This window comes from Mirounga angustirostris, unplaced genomic scaffold, assembly GCF_029215605.1.
Source record: "Mirounga angustirostris isolate CCGP_5_RB_7025 unplaced genomic scaffold, mMirAng1.0.hap1 SCAF_7, whole genome shotgun sequence".
NCBI lineage: Eukaryota > Metazoa > Chordata > Mammalia > Carnivora > Phocidae > Mirounga > Mirounga angustirostris.
In genome coordinates, this window is record NW_026991715.1 from 33,829,623 (window position 1) to 33,853,879 (window position 24,257).

The window sequence follows — 24,257 nt, forward strand, 5'->3', positions numbered from 1 at the left end:
TGTTACTAACCTTTTTGGAGAAAGCATTCCCTTTTGCAAATGACACCTGGAAGTACGGGAGAGGCTTGCTTGGGGAAAAAAACAAACAAACCATGTTTTATCCAAAAGAACTGAGCCTGAGAGGAACTCAGCCAGATCTGTCATATGTGGTTCCGGCCTCATAGGTCCCTTTCCCAGGCCTTGTTCATTATCTTTCCACTAGGTCCATCAGACCTAAAGTCCAAGGAAGTGTTGGAAAGTTTGCACTAGAAATTTCTGGAAACTTCTCTGGTTCTTAGGATTAGGGGCTGAGGACCAGCTATTACGATGAAGACAAAAGCAAGTATGACAGCAGACCTAAGTAGGGAGCACAGAGGAGTAAGGTAGGAGAGTTGGAACCCCAGAGGTTCTCAGAAGTAAATCCAAATGAATAGACTATGAAAAGGAAACCAACTAAGAGTAAGCAGTCAGACAAGCTGCCTTCGGAAGCTCCAGTGTCCTTTGAAAGAAACTCTTCACTTGTAGGCCTTAGCTTCACTCTGGGACAGTTGGATCGTGTCGTGGTCCAAGATTCATTTCTTCCTTTTAAAAAAATTCTTCTTCTTTTCATTATTTCGTTCCCTGAAGCCCAATCAACCAATGACAATACTGGGAAAGTTGCACTGGATATAGGCCTGCTGTTCTTTTTCTCATTCAGAGACAGAAAGTCAGACATGACAGATCTCCTTAATCTACCTGTTCCATCCTGACTGGTAAATAAACTCTCCTCTTTAAAACCATACACAGTTCCTCCAAAAGAGAGTCCTCAATTGGGCAGTGTTTGTGAAGTTCCTCACTGGCCTAAGGAACTGTAGTGAGTCACAGTACTGAGATTATACTTACGGCCACAGGCACCAGGGGAAGGGACTGACTCTAGGAAGCTGCGTGCCACAGCCTTGTGCAAAGTGGCAATGAGTCGTCCTTAGGCACTCTGAGCTAGAAGAGAAACTCCCCTTGAGAGCCCCCCCCAACCATCACCCAGTACATTAGCCAAGCAGACAGAAGAAAATGCCTCATTCCAAGGACATGGGAAAGGATGAACATGCCAAAGAGAGACATGAAGAAACACTAGGATCCCCCTCCCCACCCTCTGAGGAAACAACGATGATGTAAGAACCAGTCCTGGCCTCCAGAATCCCCCAAGCTGCCTACTAGGCAAAGAGGTACAACAACACCTAATTTGTGGTCTCCGCTTACTACAGATGACACCTGGTCATACGTCTTACCTCTCAAGGTATTCAGCCTGCAGCACGAGCAGGTCAAAGTAACCGAGTCCAACTGGACACTCCAGTGAGAAACCCGAATGGGGAACATCCCAAAAGCTCCTATGGCAAAGTGAAACTGGAGAATTTTTTGCAGGATGCCAACTAACCAAAAGACAGAAGGAAACACAAGCCAAAATATTAACGTGTGAGGGAAACCACCTAGTCATAACTCTAAAACTCGAGAAAAGAGAAGCATTACCGGCAAAATGCTATGAACTATCAAGGGGAAAAAATTGAACAGAAACATAACAGAGAAGCCAAATTCTGCCCTTTATCAAAAGGTCTGAGGATACTTTCTATGATTGCTCTAGTCCCTTAGTCTGGGCTGTCATCTGAGGAACCTTGAAATTTATCTAGGGCAAAAGTGGGCAGCAGAGAAAGCAAAAAGACCCATTCACTCCCTTCTTTCTTGGCAATGGCCATTAATCAAGTATTTACTTTATCATATGTTAAGTTACTGCCCCCAGAGATCTTACAATCAGGTGAAAGAGATAAGATACTGACCCATCAAAAGGTAATTAACAATGCATGGCATTAAATGATAAGTGTCAAATACGTGATACAGGCCATAAATACTAAGATTCTAAGAATAAGAAAAGAACGGGGAGAACTTGAGCTTGGGGATGTGTGGCCAGCCCAGAATCTGAGCGTTAATAAGACCCAACAAATATTTAGAGGAAGAAGCCAGAGCAAGAAGTTTCTGTCCTACAAACATTTAAGAAGCAAAGATTCATACTTTTCATCAGGTTCCACACATCAATCAATTAAGTAAAATTAAAATTCAGCCCCACAGACTCCAAAAATGCCACCTGTTATATGCCCACACCTCTACCCCTCTGACCCTGGTCAGCCATGAGATCCACACCAACCCAGTATAGAAACAAGGAAAGAGAGAATATGAATGATGCAGTGTGAACATATCCCCAGTGCTGGAAACCCCCAAATCAAAGCAGGATGAATCAGGGACCTGCTTTCTTTGGGGGGAAAAAAAAAGAAAGAGAGAAAGAGGAAGGAAGGAAGGAAGAGAGAGAGAGAGAAAGAAGGAAGGAAGGAAAGAGAGGGAGGGAGAAAGAAAGAAAAAGAAAGAAAGAAAGAAAGAAGGAAGGAAGGAAGGAAGGAAGGAAGGAAGGAAGGAAGGAAGGAAGGGAAGGAAGGAAGGAAGGAAGGAAAAAACGGACGGACACTTTCAGCCATTTTCCAGGACTTTGAGCAGTTCCTCCTGAGAACATTTGGAGTATGGATCTTAGTCATCCCATTTGTGAAACAGAGAAAAGCAGTATCTATCTGTGGGCCTCTCAGAATATTGACAAACAAAGACCCATGGATACAGGAAGATTGATAGCCTACTTGGGACTTCCACAGGACCAGCATTCAGACCCTGAATTCACATGAACTTCCCTACACTGAAACCACACACATAATCCACTCCTTTCTCATCACCACTTCCACCAGCCCAGCCCAGGGACTCTTAAGTTGAGATAAATGGAATATCTGAGTTAAAAATAGAGTGGTTGGTGAAAATTTTCCCCTTGCCTGCCTGTAGTCCACTTCTAGAACTTAAAATTTTCACTTACTAGTCTTCCTGCTCACATTGGTCTAGTAAGAGTTTGTTAATAATTAACTATTTTTAAACATTTATTATTGAGTGCTGTGTTAATCATTCTACATGTATTATCTCATTTAATACGAACAGCTATCCTGTTAAGTGCTCTATCATTATCCCCATTTTACAGGAAACTAAGATACAGAAAGTAATTTACACATCACCCAGGTAGAAAATGCAGAAGATGGTTTCCAAATCCAGGTCTATTTGGCTGTAGAGCCCAAATTCTTAGTCATTACACACACTTAGTAGACTTCTTTTTTTTTTTTAAAGAAGGACATCTATGAAAAACCTTCAGCTAACGTCGTACTTAATAGTGAAAGTCTGAATGCTTTCCACCATGACTAGAACAAGGATGTTTGTCCTCACTACTCTATTAAACACTGTCCTTGGCAGTCCTAGCCAGTGCAATAAGGAAAGAAAAAGAAATAAAGGCAAACAGATTAGAAAGGAAAAAGTAAAACTGTCTTTTTTTCACTGACAACTCAGCCATAGGAAAAAATCCTAAGAAACCTACCAAAAACAGTTACTGGAACTAACAAGTGAATTTATTAAGGTCACAGGATACAAAGTCAATATTTTATATATTATCCTTCTATATGCTAGCAATTAATAACTGGAAAACAAAATTAAACAAAAATACCCTTTACAGTAGCATCCAGAAAATATGAAATACTTAGGGATAAATTTAACTAAATAAGTGTAAGACCCATCCACCAATAACTACAAAACATGACTGAATTGCTTTTAAAATAAGCCTTCAAACACTACTTACATAATTACAAATAAAGTCATCAGCCTAGCATTTGAGACAGTTGAAAATATTACCCTTATCTACCTCTCCAGACTCCTTATCCAGTTCTCCCTTTCATTCTGGTTATTTTCCATACTTTAAGTATACTCCTCTGCTGAAGAGAATACTGCTCTCTCCGCATGCAAGCAATTTAATCAATCATTTCATCTCTCTCTATCCCTAAGCCACCTCTCGCTCAACTATCTCTGAATATTAGAATTCCATCTCAAACTACTTCTCCAAGAAGCTTTCTCTAAATATGATCTTCTTTTCCTCTAAGATGCTTTCCCTGATCCCCAAAGCACTATGCTGGTATATCTTACAGCATTTATCGCATTCTGGATTGAAGTGCCACTCTACCTTTGTACTTCTAGATCGTAAACTGCTTGATGAGAGGGACTGTGTCTGATATAACTACCCTGAAATACCTAGTGCTTTAAACAGAGCCCCTATATTAAATATTTGTTGGGGCAAACATTTGAAAGATGGAATTGAAGCAAAGCTCTTTTATGAATACAACTTCAAGACACCAAAAGGCATCATTGTCATAATCGAATGAATGATGTCCTGACTCTCCCAGGGGCTGGACCAGGAATTTAGCCATGTGGTGACTTTCCTTTCACTCAGTTCTGAGGCATGTTAGCTCAGTTTGGCTTCTGTTAGTTGGACCAATATCAAGATCAAGACGAAGTAAAGCATCCTAGCCTAAAGGACAAAGACAGATCCTCAGTCTGAATAAACAGATCAGGGAGGGAAAGAAGGGGGAAGCCAATGTCATCAGCACAAGGCAGGAAATGTATGAGAGCAAAACAGAAGCATTAAAGGTTGTTTCTGAAGACAGAATAAAAAGCAACCTGAACATCACATCTTGGGGGTCCGTGTTGCTAGTAAAAGACGGAAACCTCTAGGATACTCTGCCACTCTGGAAACATCTGCAAGGGTAAATGGAGGATTAACCACCTCCAGCCCAGCCCAGGAGGCAAGCAGCACAATCAGGTCCTGAGCAGAGGCACAGGGAGGAGCTAACTGGCTCTGTCCCAGAGAAGGTCCCTGGAGAGGCTACTTGGATCTCACTCCAAGCACAGAGTGGGAAGGGAATGTTGCTGCAGAATGGAGCTCATATGCCTCACTTGGCCAGATGCAACTAGCCAGAGAAAGAAGGCTCCTTAATTTAACCTCATTTCATAATTATCAAAAAATATCACAGCTGATTAACAGCAAATGCTCTCCGTCAATGTGAATGTGTCTTTTGACCCCAGATTGGCAAAAGCTTCCCAGCTCTTTGCTTGAGTACAGGATGTCCTCTTGCAGGTCATCCTAACGCCATTTAATCATCCTCCAGGTTTGCTACGGTTCCTATAGCCTTCCATGGAGCTCTAGTTCACCAAGATTCACCTGTGTGCACTGTTGTTTTTAAAGCTGTCTAGGGGGTGCCTGGGTGGCTCAGTCAGTTAAGCATCTGCCTTCGGCTCAGGTCATGATCCCAGAGTCCTGGGATCGAGCCCCACATCAAGCCCCACATTGGGCTCCCTGCTCAGCAGGGAACCTGCTTGTGCTTCTCCCTCCCTCTGCCCCTCCCCCTGCTTGTTTTCTCTCTCTTTCTTTCTCCCCCACTTTTGTCAAATAAATAAATAAATAAATAAATAAATAAATAAATAAATAAAATCTTTAAAAAAATAAAGGAGTCTAATTTCACAAACTTGTCATAATTCAGCATTTCCACCAGCCAATTCACCTACCTTCCCCAGTTTTCTAAAGCTTTCTAAAATTCCCTATATCGTCTCTTGAAATTCATCACCTGACTTTATTTCTATATGCTAATTCCAGTAAGTGAGTGGGAAAGGAGGGTTAATTACTAGAAACAAGAAAGACAAACATCCACATTTCATACGCATCCATCCAAACTCAAAATCTGGAGGGAAATTTCTTTTACTTTTGGTTCAGTTTATACTACCACCACTTCAGACCTTCAAAATAAAGACCCCAGAACCGGTTGTTGAAGACGACACAGGGGAAACTTCACTGATATTGTCATTCCTTTTCCAAATCAATGTGCAAAATTGCCAGATGCCACTAAGCCACCAGGATTTAGAGGGTTAAAACTTTCCACTGCTGGATTTCCATACTTGCTTTTTTTCCTCAGTATTCAAGTGGCAATTCCCTGACACTCTGAAATTTTAACACTGTGTTCAAATCGGTTACCTTAAACGTACTTCAAAGTAGTATTCAAGTGGATAATTCCCCCTAGAATTGTACCAGCTGTATAGGAATACGGTCAAAATCAAACTCTTCATCAGCAACTGGAGTCTTTGGCTCGACTTCTAAATGAAAATCAAAGCAATCACGCACTGTGGGGTTTTCTCTTTGCACATATGGAATCATGTGATTTTCCACATGGACTCTGTTGTGAGGCTATCGAGAGGGTGAAACAGTAGGGATTGTGGAACCGGCAGATCTGCTGCCCTAAAGCTCAGGGACAGATCCTTGCATCTCTCCTTTGAGCATCCCAATGAAGACTCCTCACAAAATTCACTGTCAGAAAACTTCTTAATGGCAAAGTATCTGAAAAACAACTTGGTATTTTCATTCCTGACCATAGGGTTATATTTGTGAGGTAGGGTAGTGATTAAGAACTTGGGTTAGGTCAAATATATATATATAACTTGGGAAGAATTTACCATGAAATTGACTTAACGGCAAAATTAACATTCTCCATCTGTTAAGAGAAAAACATAAGACTGCTTTGACAAACCTTTTGCTCTTAGAGAAATACACATTTCAAGAATATGTTATTTTTCAATTGCCTTAGGGATAGGTAGCTGATGACAGGGGTAAGAGGAAGACTTTTGACCATATATTCATATGCACTTTCCAGATTGAGGCATATAAATATATTACACATTCAAAAAAGTAAATACAATTTTATAAAGGAAAAAAAAAAAAACCCTAACGATGCATTTGCTATTAGGAAATAAAATGAAAATGTCCTAGATGATAAAAGATGGAAAAGAGGATTGGGACCAAGAGGTTAGTCACCTAGTTAGTTAATATACCACCCTCTCTAGCTCCCAAAATATTTGTTAATTCAAACGGATAATTGTTTTATTTTTGTTTATTTTTGTTTTGAGGGTGAGGGAGTGGTAATCTACTCTCAAAAAAAAAGACGGTCCTCTCCAGCAAGACCTTTATTCTCCGCTGCTCAAATCCCATTAACACTAATCAGCACAATGATTAAGCACATTGTGGTTAAGTACTCTAGTTGATAACGACTCCTTTGGAAAAAAGGTTCCCATAGCTACAGGTAAAGGCTATCATCAAACTCAGCTTTTCAGAACAAGACTTGGTGTCACAGATCGGAGAGTTAAGATTGTTTTAGTATTAATCCGGAGGCTTGCTTTTTTAACTTCACTTGACTTCATCCATTTAAAAGACACTTCGGAGAGTCCCTGCATACACCGGGCACAGTACCAGCATCGGGGGGAGGGGGGGGTCCTGGAGAGGTAGGAAAAAGACCTCAAAGATAAGATATGGCTCCCGCCCCAAGAACTGCAATCTGCTGAGGAAAGCAGCCACCAAAAGAACTAATGACATTATGATGGTAATTACGCCCCTTAACTCTATAACCAAGCCTTGTCCTCATCACTAGGAATGGTCAGTTTCTAGACTAGTTTCACTTTCCCATCTTCAAGCTGCAGCACAGCTGGGTTTCCAGCTGGCTGGGGAAGAAAAGATTCTTTAAATAAACAGCATTTTAAAAATATGCAGTCGCTTTTGCTATGCTGAATTTTGTGAACCACCTTCCTCTAATATGTGAATCTGGTTGTCATATTAATTAAAAACTATCCTAAAGGATGTAAAATCTCCCCCCCCAACCCACTCCAGAGATACACCTTTTCCATCTTTACAACAAAGACCACTATACGTTGGAAGAAAACTGCATATCAGAAAGTCCCAAAGGAAGAATGATTTTTTTTTATGCTATTTGCTCTATGTAACAAGGAAACAGCTTAAAACCATATATATAGGAAAGCAACAAGATAGGGTGTGATTATACCAAAATATATGCAACCATCATTAAAAATGCAGGACTATTTGCAGAACAGGATGCTTTTATAGCATTGTACAGAGTTGCTAATCCCTAAGACTCCTTTCTCTTTTTCCTCTCCTTTCCACAGAAGGCACAGAAAACACCTCCCTGTATGCAAGCTTCTTAGAAATGCAAAGATTTTACTCAACTCTTTACCACCAGAGGTAGTAATTTTGGATGAATGATACACATGAGATCTATAAAAATACCCCTCAGATATTCAGCCAGAATTCACAGGCTTCAAATCAATATTTTACAGTTGCAGTGAAATTAGCCATTCATGAGGGCCTTCTAGAAAGGGTCCAGTAGGACCCCTCACTGATGCTACTGAGGCATGTGCTAGCTTTTAATCTCAATATCCCTCCATATGATACATTGTCCCAAAACCCTAACCCACGCTAACACACCTTTCTAGATGATCTCCCTAGGAACCACCACTCTCTGAATCCAGACACATTGGGAGCTGAAACTGGCTAAACAAAGTAACAATTGAACCACAATTGCTCAATGTAACGGGCATGATGACAGTTTCTGAGTGCCAGTTTCCCTATTTTGCAATGGGTAAATCTGCTCCAAGGAGAAAATGTTCCCAATGACCCCGTGGCCCAGAGGGCTTTCTTTAGAGATAGAAAACAGAAAATGAATTTGTTAGTTATTTCCTGCTGAGCACAAGGAAGGTGTTGTGGTTAGTTAGGACGATTTTGTTTCCTGATTTAATATACCATCACCACTACATGTTTTCCTTAACCCCATAGTAGAAAATAAGAAAATGCAGTTTATGCTCTTCTGGCATATAATCACCAGTTCCACAAGTTTCCTCTCACAAATACGTCCTTTAATTTCGAATCCCCTTATATAAAGTACCCCCCCCCAAACTGACAGAGATCTAGATGCTATCAACTCAAAGCCAAATTGCATTCTGAAGTGTTTACTTCCATACTTGTTCCTGCTTCTTGACATTTTGCAGTATGTGAGGGCCTTCTCTTTAGCTGGGATTGTGGCACTCTCTGAGAACTGGACCCACACATGTTACTTCAATAAAATGAAGTGATCGTAACCTGAAAGCAGACAATAGTTCTGACCTCCACATCTCTCATGATCTCCACATTCAACTATTCAACTCCTAAACTCTCACCAAAACAAACAAGGTTTGTTTTGTGAAGGAGGGAAGTGGGAAAGTAGAAGGAGGAAGACAGGGGATTATCTGACAAAGACCATTGGGTCTCAGTGGACCAGACTAGGGATTATGTGGTGATGTGCACTGTGCATATTCAGGAGCAGCTCACCGAAAAGCAAAACAGAAGCTGTCCTTGGACAAGGTTCAATAAATGTTTTTACTATCTATTTCCCACAGCACAATACACAGTTCCACAGCTCCCCACGGGATCTCAGATAAAATACTTAACAGAATAAAAAATTAGAAATTCTTAACTGGTCTCGACTTGTCATCATAAAACAGTGAAGAGCATAAAACCAACATTAAAGAGCAGTCAATAATATTCCTCAGAACAATGTCAGAGAGATAAATCACCGTTACCACCAAAGTTTTTCCCTCCTCATTAAGATACCTCAAGATTCTTCTGATTAAAGTGGCCACGGTTTAACATAATGCCTGGATACACTACCACTGCTAAATTAAAACTTGTTTCTTGAAAGACAGGGGTGGGGGAGGGGCAAAGAGGAGGAAAGTTTCCAAACGTCAAAGGCATTGATCTAAAAAGGTGAGGGCAGCAAAACTTCCTATGAGCTGTTCCACATTCTTTGCTTCCCAAAGCCTATCTAGAACCGATTGGTAAACTGGTAAACATGCCAACTTCAGTGACGTCCAGGGCATCTATCGTAATTCAGTCATTACCCAGCCCAGAGTCACACAGCAAGCACCACATTCAGCCTTAGCCGGGACAAAAGGAAAGAAACCCCAACAGGAATAAGCACAAGACCAGCCAGCACCAAATACTCCAGTATGGGGACGACTGGGTTTGAAATATCTCACTGAGAAGTAAGTCCTGGGTTCAGGGAGGAGAAACAAAAGCTCTCAAACTGGTATTTCTTTTACTCTGGCCGTGGGAGACCTCCACTCCCTGCTACAGAGATCTACAGACTTCAGTGTTGATCACCTGCATTCCTGTGCAGCGCCCAACATCATGAAGAGGAGAGATGCAGTCAACACATTCTGCCAGTAAGATGTCAGAGCCTGAACTTAAACGGCATTCAGCAGAAGTAAGTTACTCTATTTCATTGTCATCACAACCAACAGACCTAGTCAAATCTCCCAGAGACGGCCAAAAGAGGTGTCTGGTCTGCTCCCCGGTTCCTGGAGGGTAAGAGAAGGCTGGGCTAACCCGCTTAGCAGAGACAGGCAATCGCAATGGAGAAAACACCCCGCGCCACATGGAGGACAGAAAACAGTAGCAGAAAAAAGTCCAACTCTGCCTGCGCCAGCGGTGTGGATGAGCAGAACCCGGAGCCCAGGAGAGGAAGGAGGGGGCGGGGGGCCATCATTCCCTGGGCGAACTTGTCAGCGGAGGCCTTCACCACCTGGGAGTCTGCCCAGCTGCTCCTGCAGACCCCGGCCAGCCTGCGCGAGGCAGGCCCCTCGGAGCAGAGCGCGCAAGGCCTCCGAGTGTCCCTCCTGACTCACCGAGCCTCGGGCCAGCACCACCCGGACTTCTCCGTTTTTCCTGCCGCTCCTGGGCTATGATGGCAGCTTTCCAGCTCCACATGCCATACATCAGCCGCAGATCGCTGCTGGCACAGGCCAGCGCCTTCCCCCGCCCCCCACCCCTGGCACACTTTGAGCCTGATCCTCCTTCTCCCCAACCCCAACCCCCTCACCCACCCGTGCCAGGTGCCCTGCCCAGGGGCGGCCCCACCCCCCAGCCCCCTCCCCCCTCCCCCGCAGCCGGGCGCTGCCAGGCCTGGGCACCTGCAGCACCTCTCCGCCCTACCCCCATTCTCCACCACCTCGCCCCTCCCCCCTTCCTCTAGCAGAGGGAGGGGGCGACTCACCGCAGTCAGTGCACAGGATCTTGCCCACCTCTTTCTTGAGGTTTTTGCCGTTGGTGTCGATGGGGGCAAAGGCCGTCTTAAAGACCAAGGGCTGCTCCGTGGGCTCCAGGAAAAAGATGTAGCGCTGGTTCCTTTCGAGCGGCGCACAGGAGCCCACGCTGATCACCTGCTCGCGCTGCAGCCCCCCGCTCCGGAGCGGCCACTTGTCCAGCACCTTCACCAGCGCCACCCGGCCCGAGGCGGGCGGCTCGCGGGTGCTGTTGGAGCTGGAGCCGCCGGCTGGGGCCAGCCCCTGTACCTTGCCCTCCACCACCACCGGTGCCTTGTACGCCTGGTCCTGCACCGACCTGAGGCTAGGCGAGTAGCAGGCGAGCGACACACCGAAGAGCAGCATGGAGAAGCCGGGGGCCGGGTCGCGCCTCATGCCGCCGGCGGCTGCGGCTCGAGAGCGGGCGGCGGCTCTCCGGGCTGCGGGGCTGCGGGGCTGCGGCTGCTGCGGCGGCCGCGGCTCTGGGGGCGCAGCGGGACGGGAGATGCTGCCGCCGCTGCTGCCGCCGCTGCTGCCGCTGCTGCTCCTGCTGCCGCTGCTGCCGCTGCTGCCGCTGCTGCTCCTCTCGCTGCTGCCGCCGGGGCTGCTGCTGTCGCTGTAGCTGCTGCACCGAGCCTTCTCCAGTGGCGGCGGCGGCAGCGCTGAGCAGCAAACCTGCCGCATCTGGCCAGGCCATTTGGGGGGCTCCGCCGCTCCGCCGCCGCCGCCTTGGGAGGGGAAACAGAGCCCGCTAGAAAACCGGAAACAGCGTAACGTTAGCGCCTCGGAGCCCTCCACCGGCAGCCGGGGGAGGCGGCCCAGCGAGGGCAGGGGGCAGGCGGCAAGCGGGCCGCGATGCGCAGCGCGGCGCGGCGCTCCCACCCTGCGCGCCGGGACCTGGAGGAGGCTGCGGAGAATAGGACGCCCGCCCACTTGCTCTCTCGCGCCCCCTCAACCCCAGGACCGAGCGAGGAGCGCGGCTTCTGCAGGGGAAGCTCGGGACTGCACTGCTTTAGCGCCGGGTTTCGCGGCCCGCAGGGGCGCGGGAGGAATCGTGCTACCTTTGCTCGTCCGATTTATGGGCAGGACAGCGGGACGGTGCGGGAGGAGAGGGCGGAGTAGAGAAAAGGGATTCTGGCACCGTCCTATGAACGTGGGAGTGGGTCACAGGGCGGGCCCCTGCCTCCGGCCGTGGGCTGCAGCCGCCAGGGAGAGTACCACGCTCGGTGTGGCGGGCCAGCCTTCCGCCTCCTAGGTTGTCCCCTTCCCCGGGAGGACCCTAGAGGCCGGCCCCTAATGGAGCCCACGTGTTCGGCTCTGCCACCGCCTAGTGAGCTCTAGGGATTCGAGTTGAGGTGGGGAAGGGTTCCAGTCGGTCCCGTCATTTTGGAAAGAGTTAGGGCTACGTGCAGTCTTGTCTCGGCATTGAGGACATCTAACTAAGGGTGGTGGCTGGGAGAGGGTCCAGTCCCCAAGACTCTAGGCTTTCTGCAGCGGCCAGGCTGGACCAGGCTACACGCTGTACGACCTCATCTTCCTTTAAAAAAGCTGTTCCCTAAGGGAAGTGGGGGCTTCTTGGGAGCCAACTCAAGATCCAGAGCCTGTCAGGGCCAGAGGCTGCTCCATAGGAAATGGTTTCTCTTTTAAAAGTCTGGAGAGTTTGATCCACTGGAGCCAACGTCTGAGTTTAAAAAGGAAATCCACGATCCGTTCGCCTCCTATCGATAAGGATCTAGGGCGTTTTCAATTACCAGCTTACATCCTTGAAGGATATGGAACTCAGGAATTCCACTCAGGTCTTGGAGAATTTTATCCCTGCCTGGGCCTCGCAGGAAATGGGCCCAGGGATGTCTGGCTCAGGCTTGGACTGCTATTCTGGAAAGGAAGGACACAGCTAGACCTTGCCTGCTGGCTGTCTAAGAGCCACCTCAAACTTAACATATCCAAAGCCAACAGCATTATTTCTCCCACCCCACTCCAAATTCCCTATAATTGTTAATGGCAGCATTTTATACTTGGCCTCCTGATCCATTCCAATAAGTCCCTTAGTCTCTTCTTATTCTCCCTCATCTAGTCAATCACCAAGTCCTTCTGCTCTACCTTTTAAGAAAATCTCCAATGTATCCAGCTCCTCTCCAACCCTGCTGTGAAGGAACCCTGCCTTAGGTCCGAGTGCTCATCATCTCTCACCTGGACTACTGCAAAGCCTCCTAACTAGTTTCCCCACTGTTTGCCTCATCAGCCTCCTCCAGTCCCACCCCTGTCAGAGTCATCCTTCAAAAAATAAAATGTAAATATCAGTTGGCCATGCCACTGCTCTCAGGAGTCAAGTCCAAACTCTTCAGCCTGACTCCTCCTGGGCTCCCTCTACCTAACCAGCTCTGTACTGTGGGAGCCAGCCCCCTACCCTAGGAATCCAGCACAATCTTGCTGTGCTTCTGCCTACAACGTCTCTGGTGTCCAGAAGCCTCACCTCAGCCTTGTCCATCTGGAAGGGTCCTCTTTCCCCAAGGCCCAGCTCAGCATTATACCTCATCCCTCCCTTCCTTACACCCACCTTCCTTACACCCACCTTCCTTACACCTCCCTTCCTTACACCCACCTTCCTTACACCTCCCTTCCTTACACCCACCTCCATCCCGAGCACCATACAAAGGAATCAATTCCTTCCTCTTCCGTGTAACCACGTGCCTCGTACATATTCCTATTACGGCACTGACCTATACTAAAAGCAGCTGTTAGTGGGTCTGCGTTAGACCCATCGGACCAGGCACCTTACCGGCAGGGACTATGTCCTATTGGTCTTTGGAGCCCTATCCAAAGGGACGTCCAACACAGTGCCTGGCATAGAATAAAGAGCAGCAAATCTTCCATGAGGAAAGGAGGGAAGGAAGAAAAGAATCGAAAGTCATCTCTCTTAAAGGCATCGGGCCAAACTTGTTGGCCCCTTCAATGTCCCCCTTTACGTTTTCATAGATCACGATCTCCTACATCACAGAACACCACTATGAGGAATATTGCTAACTTTACCCTCCCATTTTCCCATGGAACAAACAGTCCTAGGGAGGAAAAGGGACTTACTCAAGATCACACATGGCCAGGACTGTATTCAGTCTTCCATTTCTTTTTTTTTTTTTTTTAAGATTTTATTTATTTATTTGACAGAGAGAGACAGAGCGGCAGAGAGAACACAAGCAGAGGTGGGGGGCGGGGGGAGAAGCAGGCTTCCCGCTGAGCAGGGAACCCTATGTGGGGCAAAAATATGGAACGCTTCATGAATTTGCATGTCATCCTTGCGCAGGGGCCATGCTAATCTTCTCTGTATCGTTCCAATTTTAGTATATGTGCTGCCGAAGCGAGCACCAGTCTTCCATTTCTGACAACAGAGTAGTGGTAAAGAGCTTGTTCTCTGGGGTCAAGCAGAGCTGGGTTTCTTTTCTTTTTTTTTTTTTTTTTTAAGATTTTATTTATTTATTTGACAGAGAGAGACACAGTGAGAGAGGGAACACAAGCAGGGGGAGTGGGAGAGGGAGAAGCAGGCTTCCCGCTGAGCAGGGAGCCTGATGTGGGGCTCAATCCCAGGACCCCAGGATCATGACTTGAGCCGAAGGCAGACGCTTAACGACTGAGCCACCCAGGCACCCGCAGAGCTGGGTTTCAAACCAATTTTGTAATTTACCACCTTTGGAATGAGCCTGTTTTTCTCCCTAGGCCTTGGTTTCCTCATTTGTTTACAGAGAAATAATAGGGTCTACCCCATAAAGTTGGTTTTTGCTCATGATATACTTAATAAATACCCAATGAATAGCTCCTCTGTGCCAAGCACTGAGACACAGTACTGACCGCTGGATATACTGCAGGGAGCCGAACTGATTCTGTCCTTGCTCGTAAGACACGTACTGTTGGGAAGACAACAGTAAACAAGCACACAAATAGGTAACTAATTACATATGATTCATCTCCTGAAGGAAATAAACAGGATTAAATGCTAGGGAATAATGGAAAGGGGAAAGGGCAGGTATAGTTGGATCATAGAGAGCTTCTCTAAGGAGATAACATTTAAGCTGAGACGAGAAGGATTTGAAGGATTATGTGAGATAACAAGTGTAAAGTGCTTAGAACAATGCCTGGTACAGAGTAGGGGCCAAAATTAATGTTGAATATCATTGATAACTTACTTATACCGGTGGTTCCCAATCTCAGAGCTGAGAATCTCTAGGTGGTGTGTAGTTGATGTACTCTTGGACTTTCTGTATATTGATAAAGACAATCTAACTTTTCAATAGTAGATGCCACTGTGAGGAATAAAAATACACATTCTTCTTTTTTTCCACATTTCCCATTTAAAGTATAACAAGACATTGTTAAGTATGAAGAACAGTGGAAAGATGTGTTATCATTTTGACTTTTTTTAGAGGATAAATATGAAAGTATTTGTAAAATATAGATTACCTTTGAAAGACACAGCAGAAATCGAAACAACTGGCTCTGGAAAGGACACTGAGTGACAGGAGTAGAGTGCAAGTACTATTCCCTTCGGTACCTTGTAAATTTTCTATCAGGCTCATACTACCTACTTTCTATCAGGCTCATACTACCTACTCGAAAAAAATGTTTGAGAGGATCCTCTAACTTTTCACCATTGCTAAATTTTTTCACGTATGTTCTCAATCAAAAGCTACTTAAAACAGAACTGTTATTTTATGGGATTCCTTGAAATTATTTTTGCCTTAAAATGAGATTCTCGGGCGCCTGGGTGGCTCAGTCGTTAAGCGTCTGCCTTCGGCTCAGGTCATGATCCTGGGGTCCCGGGATCGAGTCCCACATCGGGCTCCCTGCTCGGCGGGAGGCCTGCTTCTCCCCCTCCCACTCCCCCTGCTTGTGTTCCTGCTCTCGCTGTCTCTCTCTGTCAAATAAATAAAATCTTAAAAAAAAAAAATGAGATTCTCATGCTAAAAAGCATTGGGAATTAGTGCATTATAATTTTACCCTCTTTAGAACGCACGGTAAGTTTTGAGATCCCAACAGACTACCAGAATTCCTGTGGTCAAAGAAGTGGGGGACTTAGGCAGAGGCTTCTAAGGGGAAGAGAAGTACCTGTCCAGGTTTTCTCAAGGTGTGATGTGTATGAGGATAAGCTTCCAGAATTAGCCCCAAGCATTTAGTATAGAAAAACACGGGATTGAGTTTCCTAGAAGGACAGCCCAATTCTGTATTGGCTCTTTCCTGGGGATCAAAGTGAATGAGTAGGCATGTTTTAGAAAATAAATCTGCTAACTATTCATCATAATTCAGTAATTGATAATAAAAATAATAACAGTCACCATTTATTAATGGCCTCTTGTCTGTCAGGAGCTTATGTTTCTCCGTACCTCAACAACGTTGCATTTTACAGATTGAAGAGACTTCTAGAGATTTAATAACTCGCCCAAATGACAGAGTTGGGTTGCCACGCAGGCTTGTCCATGGCCAAAACACCTGCTTTGTGCGCACCACCGCGCCAGCCCTCCGCCTCACCGCAAGGTCACCTGAGAGGTCTCTAATCTCTCCCAACCTCTTCTGTCAGGGGCAGACTATTTGAAATTTATACCACTGGAGAGCAAGGGGTGTAGGCATCACTTGACAAAAAGATGAGGAAAATTGAGACACTGAGAGAATTTAAGTGACTTTCCCAAGATCACAAAGCCGTGGATAGGGCCAAGGTTTATCACAAACTCAAGCTCATACTTTCGGGAGGTTTTTTGGTTTGTTTTATTTCTTTTCTTTTTTATTTCTTTTTATTTTTTCAGCTTTATGGAGGTATAATTGACAAAACTGTAAGATATTTAAAGTGTACAAGGCAGGGGCGCCTGGGTGGCTCAGTTGGTTAAGCGACTGCCTTCGGCTCAGGTCGCGATCCCAGGGTGCTGGGATCGAGTCCCGCGTCGGGCTCCCTGCTTGGCGGGGAGCCTGCTTCTCCCTCTCCCACTCTCCCTGCTGGTGTTCCTGCTCTCGCTATCTCTCTGTGTCAAATAAATAAAATAAAATAAAAAATAAAGTGTACAAGGCAGTAATTTGATACACATATACATTGTAAAAGAATTCCTATAATCGAGTTAATTGACACATCCTCACCTCACATATTTACTTTTTTTGGTAAGAACATTTAAATTCTATTCTATTAACAGATTTTAATTATACAATACAGTGTAATCAACTATAGTCGCCATGTATACATTAAATCCTAAGAGCTTATTCATTTTATAACTGAAAGTCTGTACCCGTGTACCAATCTCTCCCCCTTCCCCCACTCCCCAGCCCCTGGCAACCACCATTCTATTCTGTTTCTATGAGTCTGACTTGCATTTCATTTTATGTCATTGTTTTATTTTGTCTTGATTTGTTTTGTTTTGTTTTGTTTTGTTTTAAGACTCCACACATAAAGGACACCATGCAGTATTTGTCTTTGGCTCATTTTACCTAGCGTAATGCCCTCCAGGTTCACCCATGGTGTTGCAAATGGCAGCATTTTCTTCTTTTTTAAGGCTGAATAATGATTTTGTAGAGAGAGATATATCCCATCTTTATCTACTCATTCATCGATGGACACTTGGGTTGTTTCTATACCGTAGCTACTGTGAACAACACTGCAATGAACAGGGGAGTATAGATACGTCTTTAAGATAATAAATGTATTTCCTTTGGATCAAGCTCACACTTTTGAACAGAATAACACGGGGAAATGGAAAGACAGACCTGTTGCCTGCAGCATGGCTCCCCACCAGGTTGTGAAAAAAACTGGTTCATGGTAGCAGTAGGGCTGTGTCACTATATAATAATCACTGAGAATAAAAACAGAAGTAGACAGAATGGTATAGACATTCTGAATTCAAGATAGAACACCCACATGAAAAGCTTGGCTTCTTCTTCCAGATCCCTCCTACATAAGATGGGCTTCGTCCAGCTTTAGTCGATTCATTGGCCAGAAATGGCCACTGGACCAGGTTACATGAGTCGCTATGACCAGGAGAACTGGCTCGTCAAGGAGATGTGTACGGCCTTTATGTGGTCACCGAGTCTCACCCATCAAGCCCAACACGACAGGACAGTCTCGTTTTCTAAATAAAGACATTTTTGTAAACTTCTTTTTTTCTCCTTTTGAGATCTGTTTTCTAAATTTGGCTTCCAGAGTCACTCTCAGGTTCTGTGTGGTTAATTTCTTTTCCTCCAAGGATTTTCAAACAAGGGACTAAATAGAAAACAGATACTGAGACTCTGAGAATATTAGCACTGGGAAGGACTTTGGCATCAATGTCGTCTGAAGTCATCCTTTCAAGAGGTAGACAGAGGCCATAGAGATGATTTGATTTGCTCAAGGTCACACAGCCTCGTTAGTGGCAGGAACAGCTCTAACAGCCCAACTCCTTGCTTGGTGCTGCTCTGTCCACGGTTCAAAATCCTGGCTCCGCCCCTTCTAGAACGGGAGCTCAGCAGTTCGCTTCACCTTTCTTAGCCTTGGATTCCAGCCCCCAGCGATACTGGGGCAACGGTGTATCTACCTCTTAGGGGTTTTGTGAGGATTCAGTGAGACAATTCATGCAACACGCTTTACAGTATCCAGCACAGAGTCCCTGGCCAAGCATGTGGGCGATGGGCTCACATTGTCTACGTCTGAATTCCAGCTCTGCCACTTGCTTGACTGACATTTTGGCCCAGTTACTTTACTTCTCTGTGTCTCAGTTGCCTCCACTGTAAAATGGGTACAGTGATCATAGGTTCTACCTCATTACAACTATAGCGAGTCTTAAATATAATAATATATGTAGCCTACTTAAAATAATGCCTGGCTCATGTTAGCTATTATTAGTCCGCCTAGACTGACCATTTTTCTTATTTTAAGTAGCTAGACTTAACTCCGAACTCAGCAGTTTTAAAACCACCCATTTTCAGATGTTTTGAATACAAGCTAAAATTCTTAAGAGTAGAGCCTGATGTTGTACTTTACATATGTATGTATATATGTATGCATGTATGCATTTATAAGAAGTCACATCATTGATAGACCCAGCTGCTAATGAAGAGAGGGCATGATTCAGTCATTTCTAACCTAGGGCTATGTCTGGAGTCCAAGGGTTTCCACTGTCCCATTTGCTGAAAAGGGCAGCAACCCCTCTGTCTGCGTTTTTCCATCTGGGATAATAATAATTATTTCTTTGTAAAGTGCTTGGAGACCTTTACATGAAAAGTGCTATGTGAGCCCAAATTATTATCTCTTTTCCAGAGATCACTTTTAGATTCAAATCCAGAAGCTCCTTAAAATAGACCACAGCAGAGGTATCATCTGGACACAGACTATCGGGTGGATAATACGTTCGCACTTCACCCCCTCAGTGGTTTTCTTTTACATGTCTGGGCATATCTAATTGGGATTGGGGGGGAAATGAGATGTCCTCAGGCTAGATGTTCTTACTGGTTAGCATTCAGAGATTTGCCTCCCTCTGTTTTCCTGATTTGTGTATTTGGAACCCTCTCCTGAGGTCAACAGGAACTCTGAGGTTGATTCAACTCTGGGGTCGTGAAGTGGGACGAGAAGAAGAAAGTATTCTCTTATTCCCAAATCCTCAGGCTAGTGTACCTTAGAGTGCCCAATTCAACCTTGTCTCTACCTCATAATTCCCAGGTCAGGAATGTTAAGACTTTTTCTCTCCTGAATTTTCTTTCCAATTCATAAGCTCATTTATTCATTCTACCAGAAAGCATTTGTTGAAAACCTACTATGCATACTGACCTAGATGTTAAAGAAATAATTGTCATGGTTCCTTTTAGCTGGAGCTAAAATCTAGGCAAAATTAAAGTCAGGAGCTAGCACTTGCCCTTGACCTTTCCCTGCCCCCTGCCAACACACACACTTTTCTCCTATAATGTCACCCTCTTCTTTGCCTCTCAGGCTCAGTGACCCACCATGCTTTCAGCTCTCCTAATTCTGAGGGCAGAAAGAGTTTGCCGTGCAAATGCTAGGCCCTCAATGTTTGCTGAACATGACAAGCTCAACTCCACTAAGGGATTAATATCTATTAAAGTCTAATGCATCATCTCCTTAAGTTGTGCCTTAGTTTCTAAAACATTCTACGTTATTCATTCCAAAATGAAGTTCCTTATTCCCAAAAAGGTTTCATTCATTCTTTCTTTTAAAAAATCCACGCTCTTGAAGTGCTTAGACTCTTAAAGGGGGATAGATGCTAAAAAGGAAACAAGGACTCAAACATTTTAGGAAGAGAAAGAAAAGAGGAAGAGAGAGTTTGTGAGTATGACTAGATTGGAAGTGACTTGGACAGACTGCAACTTGCAGGGATGATCTCTGTAAGGAAGCAGTATTTGAGCTGGGATTTGGAAGGAGGAAGAGGAGTTGCCATATGAGACTCTGGGAGCAGAGCGTTTGAGGCAGAGGGAAGAACACCATACAAAGGGCCTGAGGTAACATGATCAAAGTATGGAAGGAAGGTCAGAGAGGTGGGAAATTGCTACAGCAAGGGGAAAGCGTGGCATGGAATGAGGTTAGGGAGATTGGTAGGGATCAGACTTGGGCTGAGCCTTGTACACTAGGATAGGTTTGGATTTTATTCTAAGTACAATGGGAAGTCACTTGGGGGGGCATAAGTAATGGGAATGACATGGTCTGGTGTATGTATAAAAGAGATCACTCTCAGATATGGGGCAGAGACTGTAATGGTTGAAAGAGTGGAAGCAAAGAGAGCAGTAAAGAAGCTGTTACAGTACTGTGGGTAGGAGGTGACAGTGGCTTAGAATGGGGTAGTGGCAGAGGAGCTGAAAAATGGGTGGAATTCAAAATGTAATTTGAAGGTAGAACCAACAAAACTTGCTAGAAGATTGGGTGAAGTGAGTGAGTATAGAAGTGAGTACAGAAAATAAAGTGACTGAGGATGACTCAAATTTTGGCTTGAGTAACTGGACAGATCGGGATGGGAAACTTAGCAAGCAACATACTGGGGCTGGAGGAAATAGAAAATTCCAGTTTTGACATGCTAACATCTCAGAGACCTGTTAGACGTTCAGATGGAAGTTCAAGTACCAGCTGCACAGGTAAGTCTGGACTTCAAATGAGAGGTCAGAGTTAAAGGTCTAAATTGGGACGTCAACATACAGATGTTACGTAAAGCTATGGAATTGGATAACAATGAAATGAGAAACCTGGTAGGGAAAATAATCTCGAACTACTGTCCAATATAAATGTATGTCAGACACTATGTAATTTTGAATTTTCTTATAGCCCTATTTAAAAAGTAAAAAGAGGGCGCCTGGGTGGCTCAGCTGGTTAAGCGACTGCCTTCGGCTCAGATCATGATCCTGGAGTCCCTGGATCGAGTCCCGCATCGGGCTCCCTGCTTGGCAGGGAGTCTGCTTCTCCCTCTGACCCTCCCCCCTCTCATGTGCTCTCTCTCTCATTCTCTCTCTGTCAAATAATAAATAAAAAAATAAAAAATAAAAAGTAAAAAGAGACAGATGACATGAATTTTAATAACCCAATATATCCAGGGGTGCCTGGGTGGCTATGTCAGTTGGGCATCTGACTTTTTATTTCTGCTCAGGTCATGACCTTGGGGTCATGGGATTGAGCCCCTCATGGGGCTCTGCATTGGGCATGGAGCATGCTTGAGATTCTCTCTCTCTCTCTCTCTCTCGCCCTGCCCCTCCCCTTGCTCTCTCTCTCTCTCTCAAAAAAACCCCCAAATATATGCAAAATATTATTTCAATAGATACTTATAATAAATTTTAATGAGAGGTTTTATGTATTTTTTTTCACATTAAGTCTTCGAAATTCAGAGTGCATGTTATGCTTACAGCAAATCTTATTTCACAGTAGCCACATGTGGGTGGTGCAAGTATAAAACTTAGCCCTGGAGCAACCCAACCTTTAGAGATTGAATAGAAGAGGAGGAGTCAGGAAAGGAGACTGGGAGAATGGTGCCATGGAAGCCAAGAGAAGAAAGTATTTTAAAGACAGACTGGTCAACTGTGTCCAATGTTTATCAGAAGCTAAGGATGAGAAAGAGCGATAGAATTCACCAACATGGAGTTCACTTGTGACCTTGACTAAAGTTTTTTCAGTGGAGTGATGGCTTCCTGGAAGGAAGCCAGGATGGAGTCAGTCAATGAAAGGTAAGGAAGTGGTGACAGCCAGTAAAAACAACTTTTTCAAAAAGTTTTGCTGGGCAGACAAGCAGAGAAATGAAGCACTAGTTGGAGGGGGATGTGGAGTCAAGGGAATATTTTTACCAAAACAGGAGATGCTAGAGGATGCTCGTATGCTGATGGGAATGTTCCAATAAGAAGGAAGAAATTGCTGTGGGAAAAAGGGCATAACTGAAGAGGGAGTTCCTTTAGAAGACAAGAGAAGATGAGTGTAAGAGCACAGAAAGGGGGCTGTTCTTTGACAGGAAAAGTGATCCTTCTATTATAACCAGAATGAAGACAGGAATGTAGATACAGTGTCAGAGTAGAGAACCAGATTAGCTTATAGATTTGGGTAGCAGAAATCTTCATTTTAACATAAAGCTCAAGCCGTAAGCAAAACAGAACAACAACAGCAAAAGAACATATTTAAGAAATGCAAGCCAGAAAGTAAAAAGGTAGTAGGCGTGTGGAAAGGGAAAGATGGAAAACTGTATTCTTTTTCCTTCCCTCTTTCACGCTGTAAAAAAGGCAGATGAGCTATCTCTGATACCTATAATAGGATACACCTGTTTGTCATACTCAGAGTCTCTCTCTCCCCTGAATGGGGTTGGAAACAGAGTGATAAAATCTCATGATCCAATCTGTGGGACAGTCTACCTGAAGCCTATTTAATCTTACACCTATTTGGAAGTCCAGGCTTCCTCCATGCCTTTAAGAAATTTGAAAGACTGCCAAGGGGGAAATAGATCAAGCAGGATCCCAACCAGGAAATAATATTCTACTTGAAACAGTTTACTGAAAATAATTTACTAAGGGGACTATTTATAAGGATGTGGGCAGAGTTAAGAGAAACAACAGGTAGGTCGAGGCACCCAGGGATGGGCAAGAGTTTGTTAAAACCTTCCCTAGACATGCAGGGGCTAGGGGAGGAAGGGGTTACAGGATCCCAGGGAGTGCTGGACCAATGTGGGAGGTGTTGTTGGCAGACAAGAACCTGGCACCAAAGTAAGGGGAAAGGGGGGAGAAGAAATCGCCCATCTCTTTCTTCCTCTTCTTCCTACCCTATGCCAAGCTTCTGCTGAGCCCACGGGAAGCCAGAGTTGATATCCCACAGAGGCTGGTGCTCCAGGGTTCAGAGCAGGGCTGGGCAGGGGGGAGAGTGAATCTGGTGGAGGGTGGGGTGGTATGTGGAAATGGTTGGGGGGCACGCGGAGTATAATTAGCACGGGAAGAGGAGATGTCCTTACACGAAAAAATTAAACAACTAAATAGGAGTATCAACTATGGACGATGTATGGAGCACTAAGTATGTGATAGAGTTGAGGGGAGGGGTGGAGGGAAAGCTAAATAAAACTAGAATTTACAATCAGGCTGTAGTAACTCTGAGGTTTCAAGCTTTCGTTGATCTTTCTTACTAGAACGGAGATTTGGAGGGGTGGGGGTTGATTATTTTGTGTTTTGTTTTTATTAAAGAAAAGGGTTTATCTCCCCTTGATTATGTAGAGGCAAAAAACCCTAAAAGTAAAAATATTTGTTTGATTGCTTAGAAAAGAAATCCTGGGCAGATTTTCATATCCTATTATTCTCGGTTCTACTACCCCCACCTCCTTCCACCTGCACCACTGGAAAGAGGCCTAAACCTCCAGGAGACACTAGCTTACTGAGGCTTAAATTTAGACAAAAGCTTGATGCAGACATTTGAGGTCACTAAGCTTCTGTCACCATATGGACACAATCAAACAGAAAGCAATACAGCACTGTGGTTAAGAAGGTAGGCTCTGAAGTCAAATGGCTTGGATTTGAATGCTGCTCTGCTGCTTACCTTGGTTAAGTGACTCCTCTTTTCCGGATGTGCCATCTGTAAATGGGGATAATAATAGTACTTATTCCGCAGGGTCATCTTATGAGGATTACATAAGGTACTTCATGTAAAGTACTTGGATATTGTCTGGCATATAGTGAATGCTTAAGAAGAGTCTTGTTATTAATAAAGCCAATTTTCTGATTCCAAAGTACTCTTGTAGCCAAATCTAACTCTGTGATAACCTGGCCTTGGTCTCCTGTCCACAGCTTTAGATCCTTCTCTAGAAACCTCTCTGTCTCGGGGCATCTGGGTGGCTCAGTTGTTAAGCGTCTGCCTTCGGCTCAGGTCATGATCCCAGTGTCCTGGGATTGAGCCCCACATCGGGCTCCCTGCTCGGCAAGAAGCCTGCTTCTCCCTCTCCCATTCCCCCTGCTTGTGTTCCTGCTCTCTCTCCCTCTCTGTCAAATAAATAAATAAA

At 44.7% G+C, this 24,257-nt stretch overlaps 1 protein-coding gene and 1 non-coding gene across 3 annotated transcripts in view; both read right to left on the bottom strand.

Annotated features, from left to right (window-relative positions):
* NRG2 (neuregulin 2) overlaps positions 1-12,311 on the bottom strand; it is a 180,859-nt gene extending 168,548 nt beyond the window's left edge. The window contains exon 1 of one of the 2 annotated variants that reach the window (XM_064595990.1): positions 10,776-12,311. In XM_064595990.1, coding sequence (XP_064452060.1) covers positions 10,776-11,487 — 712 coding nt within the window. In that variant the 5' untranslated portion in view covers positions 11,488-12,311. The remainder of the gene's footprint in view (positions 1-10,775) is intronic. The other variant, XM_045893581.3, reaches the window with a different exon arrangement.
* Positions 12,312-14,059: 1,748 nt separating this feature from the next.
* Positions 14,060-14,166, bottom strand: LOC123836295 (U6 spliceosomal RNA). Its single transcript, XR_006788931.1, has one exon. It is a non-coding gene; the product is annotated as a U6 spliceosomal RNA (small nuclear RNA).
* Positions 14,167-24,257: the final 10,091 nt, after the last annotated feature.